Source organism: Trachurus trachurus (genome assembly GCF_905171665.1).
Source record: "Trachurus trachurus genome assembly, chromosome: 22".
Taxonomy (NCBI): domain Eukaryota; kingdom Metazoa; phylum Chordata; class Actinopteri; order Carangiformes; family Carangidae; genus Trachurus; species Trachurus trachurus.
In genome coordinates this window covers 7,149,338-7,163,316 of record NC_139907.1, presented here as the reverse complement: position 1 = coordinate 7,163,316, position 13,979 = coordinate 7,149,338, and the positions used below count along the sequence as shown (strand labels likewise).

Below are 13,979 nucleotides of genomic sequence, written 5' to 3'. Positions count from 1 at the left end.
TTTCTTGGTTTCCCTCATCAAACTCATCAAATACACAATCCAACAACTCCAAAACGTGACCTGCACATTCACCACGCTATGAGATAATAACAGAATGTTACGAGATGGAGTTGTTTTTGAGGTAAATGCAGAGACTGCTTGCTGAAAAACTGCCCTTGACAGGAACGCGCATCATCGGTTTTGTATGAATTTAGCTCTAAAACAACTCTGTCTCGTAACGTAAAGGTAACAAACCTACTCCTGAAACTATAGGGATTATGGCAATGGGCTAATTTGTCAAAATGCTGAACTATCCCTTTAAACATTTGGTATAGTAGATGACAATTAATGACTTGACTATTTTAAACATTTCCTCTGAAAGATTAATAACTGGTCCTATATTAATAGATACTTTATTATATAGATACTTTGTGTAAACAATTAGTAATGTAATTATATTTTTGACTATATTTGATTTTACACATTCATAGTGTTGTGAAATCAATTAATGCATAATAATCGTGATAACCATAGTACCGTGAACCAAGACAATCTAGGATCGTGACATCCCTAGCTGTGATTCACGAAAATATAATAGAGATATCTTGAGCTCTAGCACATTGAAATGCCTCTAAAAAAGGAAACAGAATTCAATTTTCCCATCACAGAACAAAGTTTCCCTCCTCCTCCAGTTACAGATCAGATTCCCAGTGTCTCTTCTCTCACCTGCGACTGTCTGACGAAGATCCCGTGGTTCTCCTCGCAGGTGAAGTAGCGTTTCCCCTGCACCGTGCCGTCGTTCTTGCCCTTGGCCTCGTCCAGGATGACTCCCACCCACTTCCCGGAGGCGAACAGCGTGGTGCCGATGTAGGCCACCGTGCCGCGCTGCCCCTTCCCGATCACCTCCACCGGGGAGCCCACCTTGACGGGCCGCCCGCCCCCGTCCGAGCTCATCCTGCTGCTCCCACTGCTCGTGGTCTGTGTGTGGGACGAGGGAGAAAACACAATAAGCATCCGGGTTTAAAGTCACGATACAATATTATTATTATTACTTTTTTTTTGCACAATGGCCCCAAACTTAAAATTTTAGGAGTGCAAACAGAAAATTCATTCGACTTGCAAAGTAAATATTCACATTTCCTTTGAATTCATGATCACACACATTGGCCTGACACCTGTAATGACGGATACCAGATTCTTTGAGTTGCCCCATCACATTTCACCAGTGTAAAAGGAATAGTTCAACATTTTGGCAAATTGGCCCATTGCCATAAACCCTATAGTTTTAGGGGTAGGTTCGTTACCTTTAATTGTCGCTACTGTACAGAGGCTAATGGGATTTCTTGGTTTCCTTCATCAAACTCATCAAATACACAATCCAACAACTCCAAAGCGCTCTCGTGGAGAAGTTGTGACCTGCACATTCACCACACTATGAGATAATAACAGACCGTTACCAGACAGAGTTGTTTTAGAGGTAGATTCATGCAAAACTGTTGATGCGTGTTGCTGTCGGGGGCAGTTTTTCGGCAAACAGTCTCTGCATTTGCTTCGAAAACAACTCCGTGGCTCTGCTCCGCTGTTCTAAAAATAGCTTGCACCGACAATTAAAGGTAACAAAACAAACCTACTAAGACTATGGGGATTATAGCAATGCAATGGGCCAATTTGCCAAAATGTTGAACTATCCCTTTAAAAAATACCCCACTGGTTGCACATGTGCAAGTAGATGAAAAATTTACTTGCACTGTCTCAAATTTTAGAGGCAAAATGCCTCCATTTAGGGGCAGCTTGGAGCCCTGTCCTAAGGATTGATGAAACATATTGAGAATTTGCGACTGTAATTTATGTCCCAAGAGCAAAAGTGTGTCAACATTAGTTTTATTAAATAAGAAAAAGCCTGTTTTTTTTTTTCTTGCAAAATGTGATTGTGGAGCAGACAGACTGGCTCTAGTATCAACGGCTTTATATTTGCAATTTAAAAAATAAAAAATCAATACTTGGCATCCATGAATAGACTGAATATTGCCAAACAAAACTATGCTTCGTCAATTTTGCCCCAACTGCATTTAGCAGCTCATAAAACCGGATGTTTGCACCCGGTCCTGCATGCAAAGGTTAAAGAGGTCATAATCACATTTTATTATCATATCAACTTTACTTTTCATTTATCATTAACTTATTATACTTTTTATTCACACAACTGCACGGTGAGGAAACTGACCCAACAACTAACAACACGTCCATCGGCTGCTTTGTCAGATAAGTACCGGTATGTGACATGGATGAAGCTGTGAAACACAATACGACTGCATCATAACATCACACACTGCACTGTAGGTTTTCTGTGGACACTGGTGTCAATAAAAGGTGTTTTTATAGGACACAGCGTCCGACCTGCTGAGTGGAGACACGGGACAAAAAGTAGTTTTAGTGTCATTCAGACCCACTGAGCTGCACGGGACCAGACACACAGTGAAAGCCAGGCCTTGTCCTCGTTCTGCTCTCTCCAAATGTCAACGCACTTGCTTTGTAACCGAGAAGGAGCCAATTTTTGTGTGTGTGTGTGTGTGCCGATTCCACAGCAACAATCGCCTCCCGGGATGAGATTTCATAACGCAGTTTCTGACGTGTGGAGAAAGAAATCATCACGCAGAATGAAGAAGAAGAGAGAAAAAAGACGTTTCAACAGGAGCAAATTGACCTGAGCTGCCTGCGTGATGTGTTGTGTGTTTGAACAATCCTGCGTAACCTAATTTAGAGCGTGGTGTCCTAGAAGTGGTGGTGACTCAGCAGAACAGCAGAGAGAGGAGCAGATATTATTACTCTGTAAAGAGATCATGCTCCAACTCTCCTTCACTGTAAACACACGATGTCCATGTGCTGCTGCTGCTGCTGCTGCTGATGTGCAACGTAAGGGTTAAATAACACAGAAAGATAAAACAAAACAAAAACAGCAGCAGCATGAAAACAGCTTCACAGCATGAGTCTCATTAGCAGCAGCAGAATCTGTTCAATACACTGCAGGTTTCTGTCAGACAGCTCTCAAATAAATCATATTTTAATCAATATATCAAATCATATATACCAAAGGCAACATTAGAATTAATTTTATTTTTATTCCTGTCATTGCTTTATCTATTTATTCATTTTATAAGTTAATTCATTCATTTTTGTGATGGATGACCTCTCTTATATGGATCTCCTTTATCCTCTATCCTCTTAATGTTTACGGGATGCAATAAATTTACATCTGAATCTACTTTTTAACAAATCCTGAACCTGTTCCACAAATATGCTTCACAAAATTAATCTGTGCAGTAATTTAGAGGGATGAACTAACTTGTTTTTACTATTATTATTACGGTATAACCTTTATTTAAACTCGGAAACATACTGAGGAGCAACCTCATTTACAATATAGCCGTGACACAACACAAAACGTTTGAAACATACAAGCATATCCGAAATACCAAAAAGTAAAATTGACGAAAACAGAGAGGTCTAGTTATAACAGGAGCAGATATATAAAATAAGATGCAGTTATGGATCTAAATTGTCCTAATGATAAAAGTGTGGTAAGTTTCAGATGGTTTGAGGTTGCAGGTGCACAGTAAAAAAAACTGGACTTTCCAAATTCAGTGTTAACATCAGAACTGCCACAGGGGAATGATGAGTATGATGATGAGTAAGGAAAATATCTAATAAATAATCAAACTGATAAACTGATGCAATGTATAAAGATTTAAAACATTGCTGCTTGGAATTGTAAAAAGATTTCTGAGACTAATACTGATACTGATAGCTGTGAGACAACTGCAGATCTGCTGACAACCTTGTGAATTTATCAATTTATCTATCAAGTGTCAGAAAGAAGTTCCAAAAGCACTCGAGTCGCTACAACTTCCCAGAGCCCAAGACGATGTTTTCAGATTGATTGTCTTATATACTGTATATACATTTATAAGATATATAAAAACATGGCCGCACTCTCTCTTATCAACACACCTTCATATAAATAAATGAACACTGATCATTATAATCAGCTCAGTAGACTTTTCTGTCTCTGTCTCTAATCACCACATCATCACTGTTCAATTTCACCAAACAGCTTCTCACAGTGGGCGCGAGACACTCGGCCGCCGCCGTCGGTGGTGAATCCTTCACACCTTGTGGGCGGCGGGCGGGCGGCGGGGGATCGAGTGACAGATCACATCCTTCATTCACCTCCTGGGTGGAGGTGGAGGTGTGATCAATGAGGGCGGGACAGTTAACATTTGTCTGTGGTGGTGGTGGTGGTGGTGAACCTCACTCTGCTCTGCTCTGCTGTGTGTAATCAACAGTCGGTCGTCAATACTACTGACCGAGGTCAATCTAAGTCTAGTGTTTATACAGTGGAATGTGATTATATGTAAAGAAAGAGTGTTTTGTTTCAGTGTCTTGACTCTTTACGGCCTCTGTAAAATCACGTAAAGAATTTTAATGATTGTAAAACGGTGTTTTCTGGAGTCTAAGCTCAAAGACGGTGTCACGTCTTAACACAACTATTTATATTTCCCACCGACAGCCTGTGAACGAGAGCCTTGATGCCAACGACATAAAGAGAAACACTCCCAGCAGGAATATATGAAGGAGTTATTTCTACTCTTAGTTAAAGGGATACTTCACCCAAAAGCGATAATTCACCAATCATCTACTCGCTGTCATGCCAAGGAAGGGTTTGGAGAACTTTCAGAGTCATCAAAACACTTTAGGAGTTCCAGGGAACGGGTTTTCATATAATGGCGGTGGATAGAGTTCACTTTTGATTCATCCAAAATACACACTATGAAACATCCAGATACCTCCATACTGCTCGTCTCTACTGACCCAAGTGTCCTGAAGCCGCCACATGGAAAAGTTGTTAGGAAAACATTAATGTGATGTCTGTTTTTATCCTTGTTGTAGCAGTAGCTCCCAGTGGCTGCGTGAGATTTACTGCGAGATGTTCTTCCGTGTTTACATCAAACATCCAATGGTTTACAACAACCAACGAACATCTTGCAGCAAATCTCGCACATGTGCACAAACATCAACAGTCACTGGGAGCTACTGCTACAACAAGGATAAAAACAGAGATCACATTAATTTTTTCCAAACAACTTTTTCATGTGGCGGCTTCAGGACACTTAGGTCAGTACGGACGAGCAGTATGGAGGTATCTGGATGTTTCATTGTGTGTGTTTTGGATGATTCAAAAGTGAACTCTATCCGCCGCCATTATATGAAAACCCGTTGCCAGCCGGACCCCCCCTGGAACTCCTAAAGCGTTTTGATGACTCCTAAAGTTCTCCAAACCCTTCCTTGGCATGACGGCGAACAGAAAATTGGTGAATTATCGATCTTGAGTGAAGTATCCCTTTAAGTATTAAAGGAAAAATAACTGGCTCTAAGTTATGATGTCAGTTTAATAGGGCGCCTTCCTATATGCAAACATAAAGCGCTTTACACACACACACACACACACAGCCAGACATTTCAAAACAGTTGCAGATGACGTTGTTTTATTCACATCAGAGTTAAGATATTCAGCAGTGAAGCAGCAGTTATGCAAAAACATGAATTCCCCTGATTGCTTCGAGTCTAATTAACCTAGCTCGTTATTCACAACACAGAGAAAAATACTTTTTTTTTTTAAACGGTCGTGTACTGTAGCTTCTGCTGCTGCTGCTGCTGCATCTTTCTCAAAAACCAAAACAGTCTTTTAAAGTAAAATACATTAAATCAGTTCAGACTCAGTGGTTTACAGTGAGGCTCTACTGCTGTGTTTTTTTTATACGTTCGTCCTTCTTGCAACAATAAAATAATTAAAGCTGCAGTGTTGAGGCTAAGGGGCTAAAGGGCTAAACAGTCAAGTGCTGTGCTTGTGCAGCCAGTGGCTCCGACCTGTTCGCCGCGGCGCTGGCGGCAGAAGACAGGACCCGAGGGGGGGGCGTGCTGAATTATTTAGTGCCACTCTACTCTTACAACACACGCAACGCTCACACACCCGACGACTTCAAACACTAAAATAAGGATATAAACAGTCACTTGGCTGCTGCACTGTACTGTAACACTCATTATGTTTGGATGAAGGCGCCGGTGAAACTTGGCCCAGATGTTGAAGATGTTGATGATGTTGCTTTTGTTTTCAACAGAAAGTAAAAGCTGCTGCTGTGGTTCGATTTGACTATTCGGCTGCTTTTTGATGAGTAAGGGGTGAAAATATCGCTCTTTGTTGCTAAAAAAAAATCTGAAAAGCGAGCACTGATGTGATGTCATCCCTCCCTGACTCAGAGGGAGACGAATGACAAACAGGAAGTCCAGTCCAGTGTGTGTGTGTGTGTGTGTGTTGATAACATAAAAAAGCCTCATCAATCTACAGTATCGTCCTCTGGTCTAGTTTACAGGACCACAGAGTCGTCAAACACACACACACACACACACACACAGACACACACACCGACCGACATGGCAGCAGCAGCAGCAACACTGAACCCGGAGGGGGCATCGGAGCCGAACAAAGAGGCGACAAATCAGACAGGAGCGTGCACGCACACAGCAGCAGCAGCAGCAGCAGCAGCAGCGGTGGTGGGATGGATTAGAAATAGAATAGAAACCCCGTTTTCTATTCACAGTAGAAACCGGACAGGAGGGAGATGATGACAGGGTGAAACTAATTGAATTGAATTGAACTGAACAGACGTGACAGAAACAATGGCGCAACAACCAGAGCTCAACTTCACCACCAACACCAACACCAGCATCATCAGTCTGTCCCATTCATTCATTCATTCATTCATTCATTCATTCTTCAGCTAGAAACACACACTCACCCGGGTGTATGTGCTCCTCCTAGTCTGTGACATGTTGCCTGGTGGTGGTGGTGGTGGTGGTGGTCGCTCCCCCCCACTACCTTTTCTTTAAAACCGGTGTTATTTGGGAGAGCCAGACAGAGGAGGAGGAGAGGAGGGGGTCGAGGAGAGGAGAGGAGGAGAGGAGAGGAGAGGAGGAGAGGAGGAGAGGAGAGGAGGAGAGGAGGGGGTTCGGTGATGCTGCCGGAGCGTCTCTCTCTCCTCTTCCTCTCTCTTTCTCGTCTCTTTACAGGAATCACACCATCCCTCTCCTGATCCTGATCCTGATCCTCGCCGAGCAGCTCTGAAAACTCTCCGTCACTCCTCTCTCTCTCTCACAGAAAGAAAGGAGAAGGAAAAAAAAAAAGCCAAAAAGCCGGCGAGCTGGCTGGAAAGCTTCTGGCTCAATCAGGAAGTTTCTGAGGGGCGGACGGTGCGATCCACCCCTCCGATGAATGAAAGGATGACTGAATGAATGAAAGAACCGGAGATAAACAGGAAAAAGCAAAAAAAGAGGAAGAATTTAAACAGATATATAGATATATTTTTTAAAAAAGGGCAGTCGGTGCTCAGTGAGCTGCGAGTGCATCAGCTGAGAGGCAACACCGCTCTGCGCTAGTGTCTGCCCCGGCTTCTGCAGGAGGGAGGGAGGTGTAGGCCCAGACAGAGGCGCTGGGTCCTAAAGCCTGCAACAACACTGGACTGCTCTACAAAAATAAACTTGACAAGTCATTATTCTCATGCGTGTTCTGTTCTCCTGATATGAATGTGGCGTGACGCACAGGCACAGTTGTTGTTGTTGTTGTGATTCCTTCAGGTTCGACGGCTCTGTGGCTGATCAAAGAGCCTGATATCTCTGTGAATATTCCCATTCATCCAGGTCGTCGTTATCTACTTGGCAACAAACTGAATCGAAGGCAACTGGGACGAGTAGTAGAGGACTAGTCGGGCCGATGCGTTACGAACTGATGAAACGTCCTGCTAGACAAATACAAGTCTGGTTGCCTTCGATTCAATTTGTTTGCCAAGAGAGTACGAACGAACCCCCTGATAAGACAAATCATTAAAGTGCAAAATCCCATAATGCTTGCTCCAGATAAAAAAAAAAGGCCAATAAGAGAACAAAAACAACTTATTCTAATCTAGACAGTCAATACTGCAAAGAAAGACTCCAATATGGAGACCTCAGCTCTACCTGCACTGCAGATTTCACTGTCTTTTATTTTTTTCTGTGAAAAGTCGGACAGCTATAGGAGAAAAAAATAAAAATACTTGTAGCCTAGAAATTATAAATGCACAAAAACATAGCAAGTAAGCATTTTTTTTTTTTATTCCCACCCCCCAGAGGGAGGTGAACCAGTTCAGCTCAATTTGATGCCGTTTCATTGTGGTTGAACACAAAAGGGCCCAGGTGATGCTGCTCTGAAACGCAGCACACACTGTAAAGCGAAAGCCAAAAGGCAGATTGCATTAGAGCCGAGCAGCACTGATGCCGCGGCCCATCACAGAGCCAGGATTAGCTCTCTTTTATCAGCTAACTGCATGGCTGGGGGGTTTTTAACTCTCGGCCCTTTTTCCCATTTCTGTGTTGTCATCTTTTTGCAAAGGCTGCAGGGTTTCTGTGGCTCTCAGTTTATAGGCTAGAGGCCGGTGGATGAGAGATGTTGGAAGAGAACAGCATTTCAGCAGCAGCACAAAAGAAACTAGCCTTCAGGAAAAGAGGACATATTTTCACAAACAGATGCATCACTCATTGAGCTGCAGCAGCAACCAAGACTGGACCAGGAAGACGACAACACAACATGATTGTCTCCAGACTCAGGATTATCCCAAACAACACATGGGCACACACAGGGATGTTTTTAACTGAGTCTGTGGCTTCACTGACAAAACAAAAACTCTATAAAAGTCTATAAAACAACTTAAAGAGACAAAACAAGAGCTTAAAAATGTGAGATATGAGAGAGCTGGACTCCCAAAAAACAATCCTCTGCAGTCTTTTATGCAAATGACAAAAGGCAGAACCAGAAGAGGGGGTGCTGCTGCTGCTGCTGCTGCTGCTGGGGATTTGTGTGGTACAGGAGGAGGAGGAGGACGAGGACGATGAGGGAGGGAGGGGGTCCTCATCGTTCACAGAGGAAATGACACAGAGACAAACTCGACTCAGAAGAGCCACAATCTGAAGAAGAAGTGCCTCCTCCTTACAAAGAATGAGGACAATGGCAGAGAAAGAGGCGTCACCACCACCAGCTCAGCCACAAAAACCTCTGCTGCTGCTGCTGCTGCTGCTGCTGCTGCTGCTGTGAGCCTGTTCAGACCAGTCGGTCGGTCGTCGGTCAGCGGGAAGGTTTCAGGAAACAGAGGTGACACCGTGGTGGGATTTTAACACTGACTGACTGACTGACTGGCACCTCCGCCGCCGCCGCCGCTGCTCCGGGAGGAAACGAGCCGACGTCACTGATCAAAAGGTAAAGACGAGCATGACTGTGTCCGGAGATTTTACATAAATATGAATATGAAGTTTGGTAAATGTGAATAAGATTGTGCACTTTGCATACGTTACGACCGCTGAACGACGGGCTACAATGCAAACTGCTGTGTCAGGTCAGGAGGAGTCATCATGATATCTGCATTAGGTCATCAAGGTAAAGATTATTCCCAAACTAAGTCACAAGGAAAGTTCTATCTATTCATTTTATAGCCAAATATGAACGTCAATAACCAATATTTTTAGTAATTTTACATCAAACATGGTGATAAATGTCCAATAAAAGCCTAAAGTGATAGAAAAATCTAATCGTTCAGTGTCTGACGATATTAAGATGAGAATATTAACTGTCTTTTTAATCAGATATTCATTAAGAATCAATACTTTTCCAGTTAATTGACTTATTGATTTCTGCACTGGTGTCCTTCTTAAAGAGGTCACTTCAGTAATTCACATGCCAGAGTTAATTAAAGTCATTAAACGCATCTTAAAGCCTCAGAAATTATCATCTATCTTTCGATCTATCTTAATTTAAATAATACAACATTAATATAAGCTGTGTATGTTGTGGTTACGTCATAATTATAATACAGTGGTCTAGTTAATGTGTAAATATATCACTGTTAAGATTATATATTGCATTATGATTAATATGTTTTATTCTGCAGTATATATACTGCACTTGGATTTAATTATCAGATCCATGTAGGCTTCATTAATCTGATATTTAGGATAAACTTGCATTCATTCATTCATTGTGTGATGCTATTTGAAGAAATGTATAAACTGTGTTGGGGAGGAGGGGTTCATTATTTTTGACACCATCTTTTTCCTAAATTAAATGATTGATTATTTAATTAAATACTTAAACTGCAGCCTCACTTTTAGTGGATAAAAAGAAAACACCCAATTATGTGCTGGGCTTCCTGTTCACTAGGTGCATGCTAATGATATCCAGGCCCGAGCTCATCACGATGCCATGCATGAAGGAAAAAAAATAGGTCATCCATAGAAAACCAGGCCCAGAGCCAGTTCATCCCAATGAGCATCAAAATTAGCATGAAATTACACACAAAAACCTCAAACTAAAACACCATTTTAGTGTAAATTAAAGAATATCTATGGGTCTTTGATTGTGTCACACTGTAGAGATGCTATGGTAAATCTGTAATTTGGTGCCATCTAGTGTGTTCACAGTCAAGAGACCATTTGCTCCAAACACAAATCACTGCCTCACTGAGCAGAAGAATGTAATTACAGGCATTTAATCCACATAAAACACATCTATTTATCCTTTATTTAACCTTTTTTTTGCCTGTTATGTAAGGTGGGAATAAACCACAGCATGGGTGTGGCTGCAGCCTCACTGTACGTGACATCCTCCCACCCCCTTGACATATTATAGTAAGGTAATAAAATGATGATTTAAGGTGGAAACACAAACAGGATTTGAGGTTTTAATTAATTTAAAGGAGAACAGAGCCTAATGAAGGTATTAGGTCTGGATATCCGGACACACACTGCCAACCAAGGCTCTTTAATTGCTCGTTACGGGCCTTGACTCAGTAATTAGTGGGTTTTAATGTATAAATATTGTGTTTTAACAATAATATCTATTATTAAAAGCACCAGTTTCTGACACCGGTGTCTCATGTTGTCAGTGGGACACTCCCTGACCAGCCGGCTGCTAGCTCTTAGCCTTTAGCCTCGGTGAGCAATTTCCATTTTAAAAAGCCAATAAATCAGGTTAAATATAAAAAGACACACACAGATATGTTTAAAGACAGGTGTGCACATGTGTTAAGACTTAATCCCGATCGTGTGAGAGCGAAATCTTACCTGTTTTTTGTCCAGAAAATGCGGCTAACGCGGCTCAGCTCCGTCCCCTGAACAGGCTACATCCATCCATGGAGCTTCTGACCGGACTCATCCGCGCTGAGGTGTCCGAGCTGCTGCCTGCCTGGCCCGGCCTGAACCGGCCCCACAGCCACCCAGGGACCCGGTGCAAAACCTCTTTTAACACTGTAAAAATGTAGTAATGTGTGAACATTTTTCAGCATATTAATGTATTCACCTGTCAACAGAGAAGACAACAGGTAAGAGCGTTTAAATGCAGGTGGATAAATGTCTTAAAAGATATTAAAGACCCTGTAATAAAAAAAAATTCTCAGCAATATTTGTTTTAAGTTTTAAAAAGAAAAAAGGGAGAAAAAAAGGTTTTAAATAAGAAAACTCTAGGGAAAATCTACAATATTTACATAAAAAACAAAAGGAAATAATAACACTAATGAAAAAAAAAGACCTGTCAGGTTTGAGTAGTATGTGAAAATATTTAGAGCATAATACACCTGTCAGCAGACAACAGGTAAGAGGGTTTAAATGCAGGTGGATAATGTTGTCTTCAAAGACATTAAAGACTCTGTATTAAAAAATTTTTTGGCAATATATATTATTATTTTAAGCTTATAGGTGTAGAAGGATATAAGTAAGAAATATCTACGGAAAATCAACAATATTTAGATAGAAAACAAAGGGAAATAATAACACAAATGTAAAAGATGACCTGTCAGGTTTGAGTAATAATGTTTTACTCATTTTATTATGTTTTATTTTTAAAGTCTGAATGTTTTTTTTCTGTGTTCACAGAAGCATCCATGATGACAATAAAGTTAAATTTAAAAAGTTGTCAAACTTTCCCTTGTATTCCCGATTTAACTCTCCAACAAACACATGAAACTGTGATATTCATTAGATCCGTAATGAAAAAATAACAACCTCCATCTGCTGCATTTCTTTCTCGGCATGCACAACTAAAACCCCCACAGCAGCTCCTCAGGTTTCCCTCTCATAAAGACGGGGCTTGTTCTCTTCTCTTCCCTCGATCGTCTCTGGTGGAGCAGGTGCCAGAGTCCTTCAGGCCTGCAGCAGCGAACCACTGTGGTTAAAGACTGTAAAGCCGTTTAGTTTCAGAGTATCTGCACATGCAACGACAAAAACAATGTGGAACAGTTCTCTAACCACATCGCAGAGCTTCAGGGGGAAAAGGGAAACTGAATATGTGAGGAACCGTAGTGTTCACAACTACACCTGCAATAAGTTATTTACGCAATTAAGCAGCAACTATTTAGTTTACATTTTCTGCATATTTTTTAAATCAAAAACCAAATATACTGTCTTTTTTACTCTACCCATCTAACCCTGTGCCCACATCACCCACAGTGCAACTCAATTGATCACTGCGTCCAAGCAAATTTCAGTCAGTACGGTAAATACGTAATGTTGTGACAGTTTGTATGAATTAAATCCAACTTTTATGTCCCACACTGTGCAGCCTACCCATGACACAAATCATAAGTTTAGTCAATTAATTTCTTCCATTATGTAAATGTTTACAATGAAATATTATGTATTCTTCTATCGATGGAAACTTGCTTGGACACATTTTAAAGGACAATTCCAGATAAATTCAACCAGTGGCTCTAGTTTCCTAATATTTTAGGTTTAAAAAAATGAATCTGAAGAATTTCTTTTTAATGTCTCCTGTTGTGCAGTAGTTGTGTCTGTCCCTGCATCGCCACAGCAGCGTATAATGGGAGCGGACGGGTCTTGGGCTGTTTACATGGGAAAAAATTGCGGTTTTGTGGGATGTAAACAGCCTAAGATCGGTCCGCTCCCATTATACGCTGCTGTGGCGATGTGGGAACTACTGCACAACAGGAGACATTAAAGAGAAAATCTTCAGATTCATTCTTTCAAACCTAAAATATTAAGAAATTAGAGCCCCAGGTTGAATTTATCTGGAATTGCCCTTTAATTGTCGTCTGGCAAAAACAAAGATCGGTACAAAACTAAAAAAGCAGCAACTTGTGATACATGGTTTTATTTGAGGTTTCATGTAAAAATTAACAAGGTTTTTTTTTTCCACAAACTGAAATAATCAGAGCTCAGTCAACAACAGGAACTCGGACATCGCATAATGTTCCTACGCTCATGTTACATGTGTTACATGTGAAAACAATACTAAACATCTGTGTGAGTGTAACAAACAGGAAAAAACAAAAAACAGGCCTGACCTTTTTTACTGCAAGTGTGTGGATGTGGAACAAACAGTTTCCCTCGTGGGCACTGTGCCGTCCTGAGTGTTTGTTCGGGTTTGCTGTAAGTGCAGTAAGTGCAATGCATGCTGGGAAAACATAAACCGGACGAATGAATGAATGGATGAATGAATGGAATGGATGATGATGAATCTCACAAAGTCTCTAAATGCCAGTTTCAAGGGATAGTTCACCCAAAATTGAAATGTCACTCATTATCTACTCACCCTCATGTCGACCAACTAAGGGCTGGGAGAAGTTTCAGAGTCCTCCGTGGCTTCTCTGAGTTACAGGGGGTCTCGGCGTAGCAGTGCATGTCCATATAACGGTTGCAAATGGATACCAACTGTCTTCGTAAACAAAAAGACACACCAAAACACATCCAAATACCTCCATGCTGCTCGTATGTAATGTGTTTTCCTGGTTCGTCCAAATTTGACGAACCGGGAAGAGGAGCTTCCGCTACAAACAAGCTTGAAATATAGACTTATTTAATTTTTTGCGGGACAATTTCGCATTTTGGGGCTTCAATACAAGACGGACATT

General features: G+C 41.3%; 1 protein-coding gene across 2 annotated transcripts in view; it reads right to left on the bottom strand.

Moving 5' to 3' along the window:
• dctn1b (dynactin 1b) overlaps nt 1–6,950 on the bottom strand; it is a 58,963-nt gene extending 52,013 nt beyond the window's left edge. For both annotated transcript variants that reach the window (XM_083997936.1, XM_083997937.1), the window contains exons 1-2: nt 6,834–6,950; nt 706–957 (exon numbers count right to left, since the gene is read on the bottom strand). In XM_083997936.1, the coding sequence (XP_083854062.1) occupies nt 706–957; nt 6,834–6,866 (285 nt within the window). In that variant the 5' untranslated portion in view covers nt 6,867–6,950. The remainder of the gene's footprint in view (nt 1–705; nt 958–6,833) is intronic.
• Between the last annotated feature and the right edge of the window lie 7,029 nt (nt 6,951–13,979).